At 31.6% G+C, this 13,101-nt stretch overlaps 1 protein-coding gene across 3 annotated transcripts in view; it reads right to left on the bottom strand.

Moving 5' to 3' along the window:
* Positions 1–13,101, bottom strand: part of lrmda (leucine rich melanocyte differentiation associated) — a 243,597-nt gene that overhangs the window by 74,314 nt on the left and 156,182 nt on the right. For all 3 annotated transcript variants that reach the window (XM_043256215.1, XM_043256213.1, XM_043256216.1), the window contains exons 4-5: positions 12,662–12,801; positions 8,656–8,782 (exon numbers count right to left, since the gene is read on the bottom strand). In XM_043256215.1, coding sequence (XP_043112150.1) covers positions 8,656–8,782; positions 12,662–12,801 — 267 coding nt within the window. The remainder of the gene's footprint in view (positions 1–8,655; positions 8,783–12,661; positions 12,802–13,101) is intronic.

A 13,101-nucleotide genomic window follows, 5' to 3' on the forward strand; every position in this document is an offset into this window, starting at 1 on the left:
CAATATATCACTCGTGTAATAAGAGTGACGTGACATTGAGGTCATCCGCCCCTATCTCTCGGCTTTGTATGGGCCCATAAATCAATCATGCAGCTATTACTAACAATTAACTGTGCTTTAAAGTTTTACAGTCTGTTTATGATGTGCAATGTCATGTGATTTATGTGGACACAATGAGTCACTGGCTCTAATTGCGGCTGTTTTTTGCGGACTGTGCCCTCACGGCGACCTCCCAAAAACTCCAGCTGCCAGAGTACTTTCAGCGGCCCGGTCCCCCTGCGGTCCAAACACTTCACTGCTGGACACCACGGGCCAGAAGGAAAAATGCATCCCAGCCCTTGTCCCTCAGGACAGATGAGGGGAAATCCAAACCGTGTTTTCTGACACATGGGGGAGACAGTGTTCTCATAGCTACGCTCCCACTCAGGAAGCACAGCAATTGTGAAAATGGTAATGGGCAGAGACTGACGTTGATCCATACTTCAGTGACTTGATGCCATGTTTATGTTAATTATCCTCTTTTTACTCTTCTACTAACAGAGGAGTTTGGGTTAATAGCAAATTACTAATGGTATCACTATTACTACTACTACTACTATAATATTTAATATAGTAATAAAAAGAATAATAATAAAAAGAATAGTATTAGTAATAAAAATCATTCATTAAAACAAATTTATTATTTTTTATTATTATGATTAAAAATTAAAAATACTTCTGAATATATACATACAAAATAATTACATATAACATTATGGGAAAAAAAAATCTATATATATATGTATATATATGTATATATATATATATATATATATATATATATATATATATATATATATATATATATATATATATATATATATATATATATATATGTGTATATATATATATATATATATATATATATATATATATATATATATATATATGTGTATATATATATATATATATATATATATATATATATATATATATATATATATATATATATATATATATATATATATATATATATATATATATATATATATATATATATATATATATATATACACTTTAAATATTAATATCATTTGTATTAAATTTTTTTTAAATTATTGTATTAATTTATTTATAAATATAATCACAATATTATTAGTATTGTTATTATTTCTACTAAATTGTTTATTTTATAACTTTATATGATAACACTGTGTGTTACGGTCCAAATCTCACTGTTAACTAAACTTGAATGAACTCCTGAATACACTCCTAATTTGCTGCTTATTAATAACTAGTAAGGTAGTAGTTTGTTTAGTTTAGGTATCGGGTGGGATTAAATGATCTAAAATATGGTCAAGCGGAATATTAATTTGTGCTTTATAAGTACTAATAAAAAGAAAATAAGCTAGCAGTATGCATGATAGTTATTAGGGTATTGGAAAAGGTATTGGGAAAAAAAAAAATAATAATGAAATGAAAATAAATAATAAAAGAAGTGGCATTAAGCTTACTATAAAATAATTTATTGTAGTCGTGTGTTTGCGTGCCCAGGGATTAGAAAATCCCAGATTTATTGCATCTGTACACATACCAACAACAAAACAAACAGAGGCGGCGAACCAACTGAAATGCACAAAGAAACAGCTGCAAGTTTGTGTACAGTTGTGGCTGCTTTCATTTAACACAATGTTGATGACAATGTACGCAGTAAATCCTGTTATCTTCGTGGATCAGCTAAACCGAATCACCCATCACAACTTGATTTCAGAGTCACAAAAACTTCAGTTATAGTTGTCTGTAGAAAATGGTAGCAACGACTGTTTCCAAGCAATCCGTTTGGTCAAACTGCACTTCCCATTGCAACGATATTTTTATAAGTGTCTTCGAGGAAAGATTTATCCATAAAATGATTCGGCAAACACTGAAGGTACATTGGCGCTCGTTTCTACAGCCTGCTGTTTATTATGTTTAAATGCTTCAGGGAAGTCATAATTCTCACATAGAGAGATGAATATGGCACCACGCCGCAAGAGGGATGATACAGAGAGAAAGAGAGAAGCATTTTGTCCATTGCGCTTTCTACAGAGCATACAAACCAAAAAATACAATAATCACATGCTATCGCTGAGGTGGTCTGTCTTAGTTTGGCTCTTTTATTTCGCTGTCTTGATATGAACTCTGACGAGAGGCAGATTAATATGAAAAATGCAGAGAGGAGATCGACCTCATAACTTTCCTGGATCTGCCAACATGGATTACGGAGAGCCGGGTTTGTGTGACTAGAACTGATGGGACTCAGCACTGACTCGAACTCCTCCAGTTGGGCCGTCTGTTTTTCATTACCCAGTAGAAGGATGTGGGAGAAATTGTGTATCGTGGTGAGAAAATCAAGTCAAATGCTTCATCCAAGCATAATCTAGCTGACATTTCAGAGCCATTATATCCCTACGTGGCTACCAAAAGCTATGTTGAGAAGCAGCTACTTCATCTCTTAATTAAAAAAAGGCGTCTTTCGGTTGCTTAGCATTTATTATTTTTGCTGAGCACTGTACAAAAGTGCTTCTAAAACGGGTGACCAAAGTTGTCAGTTTTTGTAGACATGGCTAGTTAAAGTGAATGATTTAACAATGTTATGAAGGGTTTGCTGTACTTCAAGGAGCCTAAATTTAACCGCAACTTTTTTTTTGGTCTCTGTGTGGTTTCACACCATCACATTCCAAGACCTCTGAGTCCTCTGAAAAAATTATCACATTACGACATTCCTGCACAACCAATTTCCCAAAAGTACAGCTTAAGGCTTTTCTCTTTCCTTCTCTTAACCGTGGCTTTGAGAAAGGAGATGGAAAAAAATCCTAAATACCCTTTCTGGATTTCCTTGTTTACTGCAGGTAGTTGTTTATCCCTCTCTCCTTTTTCTATCTCTCTCTCTAAGCTGGTCAGATCACTCCATTTCACCACTCTAGAAATCCAATAAAACACAGGCCCAATTACGCTGTCCTCATAACTACAGCTCGCAAAACGACCTCCCTCCCTTCCAGCACACATCAGCCATGCAGAGACACCAGACAACAACAGCGAGACAGCTCATTTTCAACCACTTACATTAATATATAGTTGTAGGACCACCAGTGCATGGTGGGAGGAAAAAAAATCAATGTAGAAGAGAAAGAGATTTGCAACAGGCTGTAATAAATGTCACCTTGGGCTAAATTGCAAAGACGCTAAACATTTCAACACATTCAGTGCAACGTCACTTTAGGAGACAATAAAGTGAAAACTCTTTCAATGTGATAAGAGCAATTTCTGTCCAGCTATTTACACTTTGGGTATAATTTGAGACTCTTGGAAAAGGTGAAAAAGTTTCAATGTTGTGCTATTCAGATTCCTTGGACTTGGAAAAATCTTGCCTAAAAAAAGGCAGCATGAAAATTAAACATTAGACACATTAAACATTACAAATCAAGTAATGAGACAACTTTCACAAAAAGCTACACAGTCTGTTAAGATTACACTGAGATGATCAGAAACTTTACTATTATAAATGTGCGTGTGCATATATGTGTGTATGTATGTGTGTGTGTATATATACATACATATATATATATATATATATATATATATATATATATATATATATATATATATACACACATATATACATACATATATATACATATATATATACATATATATATACATATATATATATATATATATATATATATATATATATATATATATATATATATATATATATATATATATATATATATATATATATATATATATATATATATATATATATATATATATATATATATATATATATATATATATATATATATATATATATATATATATATATATATATATATATATATATATATATATATATATATATATATATATATATATATATATATATATATATATATATATATATATATATATATATATATTATATATATATATATATATATATATATATATATATATATATACATATATATATATACATATATATATATATATATATATATATATATATATATATAGCATATATATATATATATATATATATATATATATATACATATATATACATAATATATATATATATATATATATATATATATATATATATATACATATATATATACATACAGGCATATATATATATATATATATATATATACATATACATATATATATATATACATATATATATATATATCTACATATATATACATACATATATATATATATATATATATATATATATATATATATATATATATATATATAAAAAGCATGTCTTTTTTGATACAGAGTCTGAAGCTACAAACCAAGAAAACAAGAGTTCAAGATTTTTTTAGTGCATGTTATCATTTTTTTAGTTCTCTAGTATTTAGTAATAAACGTTTTTCCCAATAACTGAGCAGGTTATATGCCTGATGAGCCAACGGGTTAAATGTAAATTGCTCTTCATTTCAATCAAGCCTTTTATAGACAGCACACGTGCATTTGTTATGATACACAAACACACTAACCATCATATAGGATTTGAAAAAATAACAATAATAATAATAAAACCTGAGCTTGAGGTAATTGTTGCTAAATCTGAGCTGAGCATGATCATGTTGTTTGCAATACATTCATACAGCCCCACTAACATATAGAAATAAACAGCAAATATAATTCAGATATTTCTTGCTTTTTGTCAACGCGCACAACTGAACAGACAGAGGAAACAGTGGGTAAGACCTAACAGACAGGCATAGATGAGACATTCAAAGACTACCACAATGCTACAACAGCAAGCTGTCGGTACAGGACTCTGGTTTGATGGCAAATTTGGAAAGCAGGAAGAGCTAATTACAGTCTGCTGTAACAATGTTAACGCCAGCATGTCTTTAAACGTAAGACACCCCACTGCATGAAGAATAAAAGCAAACACAAATAACTAATTATGCCATCATCATCTCGCTCGTCGCTGGCGCTCATTAATTGGTGACCTGCACTATTGGTCAGTAGACAATCGGCATGATGATGAAGCCAATTAGAGACAGAGAGTACACATGCCCCACAGAGCTTGTTATGGCTGCCACATCATGTCTCATCTAAATCAAAACAAATGCTAGGCAAACGTTGGCGTGACAGCTGCGCCAGGCAAAGACACGGGACATTAGAGCACGGCCAACTTTCTCCCTCTCGCTAGGCCTTTACAATAGCAGTTATTGTGGAGAGGACAGGAGCCTTGCAGCATTGCAGAAGAGTCGGCTTCATCTGCTCAAGTGTCAAGTGGACAGGCGAGAGATATTCTTGGCCTTTCACTGTAGACTATAGAAACTTTAACACTTCACAATCAGTTTTAACCTCTAAACAATGACATTAACATAAACTGACAATAAAAACACTTATAAAGCATTTAGACATTTCAACGTTAATTACTGATAATGTGGAAAATTATACATACTAATAAAACTAAGTTGTGTTTCATGTTTGATAAATGAATATTAATTGAAACATGAAACCGGAAGTGACTATAAACAACCGTATATTTATAAATTAACGTTGAATCATAAATGCTGTATAATTAATTTTGGTTCATGAGTTATTCACTGAATGTTAATGAACTGAACCTAATTGTAAAGTTGACTGAAAAGAATACAAACATATTGGCTTAAAACACACACACACACACATATATACATACATATATATACACATATATATATATATATATATATATATATATATATATATATATATATATATATATATATATATATATATATATATATATATATATATATATATATATATATATATATATATATATATATATATATATATATATATATATATATATATATATATATATATATATATATATATATATATATATATATATATATATATATATATATATATATATATATATATATATATATATATATATATATATATATATATATATATATATATATATATATATATATATATATATATATATATATATATATATATATACATATATATATATATATATATATATATATATATATATATATACATATATATATATATATATATATATATATATATATATATATATATATATATATATATATATATATATATATATATATATATATATATATATATATATATATATATATATATATATATATATATATATATATATATATATATATATATATATATATATATATATACATATATATATATATATATACATATATACATATATATATATATATATATATATATATATATATATATATATATATATATATATATATATATATATATATATATATATATATATATATATATATATATATATATATATATATATATATATATATATATATATATATATATATATATATACACACATACATATATATATATATATACACAAATAATAATAATAAAAAGATTCATAAGACTGATATGTTAGCAGTACTGGGTGGTAACAGATTACATGTAATCTGGATCATGTAATCAAATTACAAAAAACCCCGTATAATTAGAGTATATTACATTTAAAAAGGCACACAAGCTGAATCATTTATGGATTACATGATTACATACATCAGTGAATCGTTCACAATTGATTCATTCCATCAAATAATAGGTTTTTAATGACCCTTTCTAAAAATCCTACTGTATTATACCTTTGACTACTTTCACAAATATAGTGTAAATAACCATGCTTCTGAGTTTGAGGGAAAATAGCAATTAGCCCGAACCCTTATTTAGCCTACTGAAATGTCCTTTTCTTTCTTTCATGTGGTAAATATATGGTAACTTTAACACGTTTTATAAATACTAATCTAAAAGTAGTCTAAATACATTACCTAAAACAAATAACCAAGACTGTGCTGCTAACTACAGTGTGATCTGTAATGGATTACAATTTGTGAGTACCCCAGCTCTGTATGTTAGGAATGATTTGTAATATGTTTAGATGTTTGTGTGTCTAAATACAAAAAAAAAAAAAAAAACATGATGCACTGGTTAAAATACAAATTTGCGTGTTTACATAGACCGAAACGTTAAACAGCGCAGACACATCCTCTAAATGTACATCAAACAGAGTGACAAACTCAATTACAAAATGGATCATGGATGACTGTAGGCCAAAATAAAACAAAATTATTGTCATCTAATGTCCTTTTTTGTAATGCCTATTCAATACTGGACTCATCTGCCCCCAAAATGGGAAAATGTCAGGCTTGCGTTATGCAATTACCATGTTGAAAAGCAGAACGCTTTGTGAAAGATTAACACGGTTTCTAAAATGTTCTGGATTACTTTGAGTAAACTTTTGGATTAGATGCAAACTCTGCATAACTAAAAAAAAAAAATAAATCCATAAACACTACGCCGGTTCCCAGATATATAAAACAGTGGACTATTTCAGCAGCGTGCCCGCTAAGTATTAAATGCTGGAACTGCTCAATGGTTGTGCTTAAAATGGATCTAGCGTGGCATTATGTTACAGTTTTATTGGAAATTGTTTTGCTTACTTCACATGTGATCATTTATTCATCTCCATCACCCTCACAAAGCCATGTCCTGAAATGTCTCGTCTTATTTGAGTGGACAGGCTGCAAAACACTTTATATTCCATTCTCCAATCAGCTTTTCCTCATTTTCCAACCAACAAAATACCCTTTAAACTGAAAACATGCCTGAATGAGGTTAACTCATTGCACGGTTTTCGCTTTTTCTGTCACTTCAATGCTTCAGCAAAATAAGTGACTTCAACCTCACGCAAATAAAATAAACACCAGCTTACTTTGTCTGAATGTCGACTGTGATAAATATTCTTTTCTTTTTAAACTCTGCATCAAATTACATGATCATCCGCATCTCTATTTGCTTCTCCAAATCTTGGGAAGTAGCGAATATAAAGAGCTGGTTCGACCACAAGCTAAATATTTTACGACTGCACAATTACATGAAATCAAATCCTACTAAAGCCATTCCTTCATAAACTCTGAAGAGAACAGAGATGCGTTTGAAGACTAGGATCCAGCCCGCCTCTTTGAAACGCGAGCGGGAGAGAGAAATAATTGTGTGCGCGATGGATAATTAAGCGATGGTGACTGTCGTGAACGTGAGCTGTCACTCCGATCGAGAGCGCTGTCACGCCGAGCGAAGCAAGGCCGATCGGACAGGCGCTGTCCACTTTGATCTGGGCTCACGCATACGGAAAGAGGTCAGGTCGTGGTCATTAAAAAGACCCTCCTCTAAACAGCCATGCGAGATTGAAAGGCCACGTCTTCAAAGAGCTGCGTACAAGTAACCCCTTAAAAGATTCTGACAATTTGCTACGAACAAACAATGGAAGCTAAGAAGGAGTGGGATGGATTAGCTTACGGTGCCTTAGCCTTTTAAGTTCTTATAGTCATCTGCACAGAAAGGGGAGGGTTACACAAATCATTTACAGGGTCAGGCTGTGTAGTTATTCGGCCACATTATATAAGGTAAAGATGCTGGGTTACACGCTAAACCATAGAGCATTTTTCGATATCTAAATCTGATATACACACTCAGTTATCACAGATTATAGCAGCTGTCTGGTGATTCAGTATGTGTCATGTGTCTTGGTCTTTCTAGTGAATTCAAAGCACTTACTTGGTCATTTTTCGGCTTGACCACCTTCATGAAAGCTCCACGTGCTTCGGCCTCTGACCGCTCCCACTGGGTCACTCTCCTGGTGTCCAGGAACTTCAACTTCGTCAGCTTATGTAGCACAAAGTACCTACAAAAAAAATAAAAATACAAAGCAGATTTTACCATTCAGCCAGTATGCAGTTTTACTTTTGCTGCAGCTTTTATAATTTAACTTTTGAAAATCATATTTAAACATCTTAAATATATACGTGTGTACTGTATATATTTATTATGTATATATAAACATTTATATATGTGATACTAAATTTTATGAATATACATGCAAATACAAATATTTTTCAAAATATATGCATAAAACATATCCATATATATATCATATATATATATATATCCACATATATATATATATATATATATATATATATATATATATATATATATATATATATATATATATTATATATACAATTATACACACAATTTTTTAAACAATTATATACACAATATACACTCATTGTGTAAATAAAAAACATTTCCCAGCGTTAATAAAATCTCTAATTTCTTAAAACTACAATCACAGAGGAAGAATTAAAACAATAATAAAAATCTCATGACAGCAGATTTAAGTCATGAAGTGAACTCTAATTTAAATCTGCAAGTCAACCACATAAAACAAAGCTTAAATGCATATTTCATATGCAATGCATTCAATTAACCATAGCAATATTTGTAAATAGGTAATTACCTTCAAAATATGTAAGAATACATACAACACATAAACAGATAAAAAGCCCACATTGACAGAATCTGCCAAGCTGTCATTTCTGTAGCTTCACAGATATCTCTTTACGCTTTCACACACTCTCTGTCTTTCATTCAGGGAGAGAAAATGACGTGAGATAATAGCAGGAATACATAGATGACAACAGATTCTTTCACAGGCTGACTGGAATGGAGGAAGAGGCATGTCAAGACTTCAAACAGAGAGTGAGATAGAAAGAGAGAGAGACAGAGAGAGAGAGAGAGAGAGTGAGACAGACAGAGAGAGAGACACTAAGTGGAGGGTGTGAACAGATGTGTATATGGGCAGTGACAGATTTCCAACCGAGCTCTCATGCAAAAGCCAGCAACAAACCCATGATGATGACAATGATGAAGGACGAAGGCGAACCCATGCTACGTGTTTATTCCTGATGGATCACAGAGAACACAATTGCAGATTGATCCTATTAAGATAAGCTTGAATCAAAAACGTGCAGGGATGTGTTTTCCACCGCATCTATTCAGAGTTAAACTCCATTTGCATAAACACCCAAGTGTGTGTCTTGCGCAAGTGTGCACCGTTTTTGCAAATTAGATATATATATATATATATATATATATATATATATATATATATATATATATATATATATATATATATATATATTTTTTTATTATTCATTGCATTCAATTCAAAGCCTTAAAGAAATTACCAAATTACAACTGCTTTCTCTCTAAACCTGCCTAGACATCAAAGAATAATCATAATAATATTGTTTTTCTAATTGACAGCAGTAGTTTTTTTTTTTACATAGTAAACAATGAAAATGAGTTTAGTGAGTGGGAAAAAATACACAGAATTATAAACATTAAGTTCATATTAATACAAATAATTAACATTTAATAATGCACACACTGGATAAAAAAACTACAAGCAAAAGCAGCATTTATGAAAAAAAGAATAAAACATGTTAAATGTATTAAAATAGAAAACAGCTATTTTTAATTCTAATAACATATCACAATATTAATTGTATTTTTGATCAAATAAATGCTGCCTTGGTGAGAATAAGAAAAAAAAAAAAACATTTATCCCAAATTTGTATGGTTTGTGTGTGTAAAGAGAGGGGAGTATAAACAATTATTTTGTCCATAACCTTAACTATGTGCAACAGTAAGAGTCACGCAAGCCTTAGCAAAACAACTATTAACTTCATGTAAAAAATTCCTCTGGAGTGACTGCGAGCAATGTGGTGTGGGCACGCTTTGTTTACTGTTATGATTCAATTACAAACAAACATAATAACAGCGACTGTTAGTGGGAAATATGCAGGTGTTTTCCTGATGATTGCGAAATTGTTTGTGCTGATCTAACAGATGGTTGGAGCAGCTCTGGAGCAAGTGTTGTTTAAAGCACCCCAGGCAAAACTGGCCCTAAACTTTCTGATCTTCAGCAAACACAGATATTTAAGCCCACACACACGTCATGATGTCAAGAGACAAACATGCAATCACAGACAGCATGGGCTGGAGAGCATTCCAGAGAGACAGGACATACATCCTTTACCGCAGATGGCTGTCGCTGTGTTCGAGCGTTGTACTTCTTCAGCTAGAGGAAGTGGAGAGAAAAAAAAAAAAACCTCCTCCAGCCCCAGAAGTAAACAATGATGAATGAGCCGAGCGACTGCTGTAAAATACAGCCGAGTGTACTTACGCCTGTTCATTTCATTTGACTAATTGAAAGAGCGCAAAGAGGCGTGCTATATTTCAACGCGTTATGAAGCAGGTCGCATTTTTTATTTTTGATTTTTTTTTTGTCTGAGAAGTGCATAGCCCAAGGCCAGTCCTGCTATGACCCTAGAGCTCGCCTAACCCTGTCAGACATAAAATCTGCATTATGCTCAAATTGATGTATTACTATGTGACACATTATGAATATTACATCACAAACACACAGCTGCTGTCAGTCAGGGAAAGAATGGTCGTCCTCTGCACCAAGTGAAGCATGGGAGACATTGCGCGAGAGTGGCGCCTATTGGGTTCATCTGTATAGTAAATGATTCATACTGAACACAGTGTCAAGAAAAATGCACTTAGGTCTAAGGTAGACAAAGAATGTGTTTCTCCCTCCCTTCTTCTCACCGCTGGGTTTCATGTTGAAAACCTGACAAATGGTGGTAACATAGCGTGGCATTGCACTCCCATAGGCCTGGGCTTGATAATGAATGCATCGTTTCATCTTGTAGGAAAGGATAGCAAACACTCATTTGTGGTTATCACAATTCACACATGAAATCGATTTTGCAAGTCTACGAAAAGGGGGGAAAAAAAGGAGGTGAGTAGCTTTAAGAGGAGTGTGGTTATAGCCTAAAGTATCAGTCTTTGCTTGTGCAATGTGATTTATGGTGTTGTGCAACAGCCGTTCATCCAAATAAAAGATTACTGAAAGTTGCCAAACTACACACTCCTGGGGTATTTCTCTTTTTTACCAGAAGAAATAAAAACATATCAAAACAAAAATTCATGAGTACCTAAAAAAATTGCCTTTTTTGCTTCAGGATACCAGAGATTTCATATACACAGAGCCCCAAAGGTCTGAGACCAGTAGTGAAAATATTTGTTTACATTTTTTTTTTTTTTTTACTTTTATAGTATCTGAGGCACAGAAACATTTGACTTTTTGTTAATTTCTATTTTTATGTATTTATTTAGGTTTCAACGCATTATATTGTTTAAAAATCACAATTTAAAATATCAGTTGCATTTTTAATATATTTTAGAACATAATTTATTCCTGTGATGTAAAGCTGGATTTTCAGCATCATTAATCCAGTCTTCTGTCTCAAATGATCCTTTAGAAATTATTAAAATATATCATAATCAATGTTGATAATAACAAGGTAAACAGTTGTGCATGTTAATATTTCTGTGGAAATCACAATACATGTTTTTCAGGGTTATTTGATGAACAGAAAGTTCAAGTTACGCTATAAATGTCTTTCCTGTTATAACATTTTAATGCATTCTAAATGAAAGCATTTGTTTCTTATTAAAATCTTATTCTAATTAAAATAGTCATAATTCAGTGTTATTTTTCCTAAATTTCTCAATGTTTTTGTCAGATCTTTTATTAAAAAAAAAAAAAAAAAAAAAAAAAAAAAAAAAAAAAAAACTCTGTATGGTACAGATATTACAGGAAAAAAAAGTCTCAAATTGAAAACCATTGAAACTAGAGTGTCCTCACCTGTATCTCTGATAGTCGTCTTCATCTTTATCCATGCTGACCAGTTGGTTGGGACAGGCCTCATTTCCCAAAAGGCTCAGGTATTCCAGCGCTGACGTCACTTCCGCCAAATGCTCCAACAGGGCCTCGATGTCGGTGAAGTGTCAAGGGGCAGAGGTCAAGGAAGCCAGGCTGTTAATTACATTAGCATTTACTCTGTGCTCTCCGCCAGAAGAGCTCCATCCGAAACCCTCGGAAAGAGCTCAAAAGGAATTGTGCTCGAGAATACAAAGAGTGGGTAAATTTAAGGGTGAGATTTTGGCATTTGCTACAAGTTTGGCCGCTCTCTTCTGCCGTTCTTCTTCCCATTTCCTGGGTGGCTTGGTGCAGAACATTAAAAACATTGACAAAATGATGGATGCCTTGTGGTAAAAACAGTTAGTGACTCCCTAAGCCATGGA

The sequence above is a fragment of the Puntigrus tetrazona genome, chromosome 13, assembly GCF_018831695.1.
Source record: "Puntigrus tetrazona isolate hp1 chromosome 13, ASM1883169v1, whole genome shotgun sequence".
Lineage (NCBI taxonomy): Eukaryota > Metazoa > Chordata > Actinopteri > Cypriniformes > Cyprinidae > Puntigrus > Puntigrus tetrazona.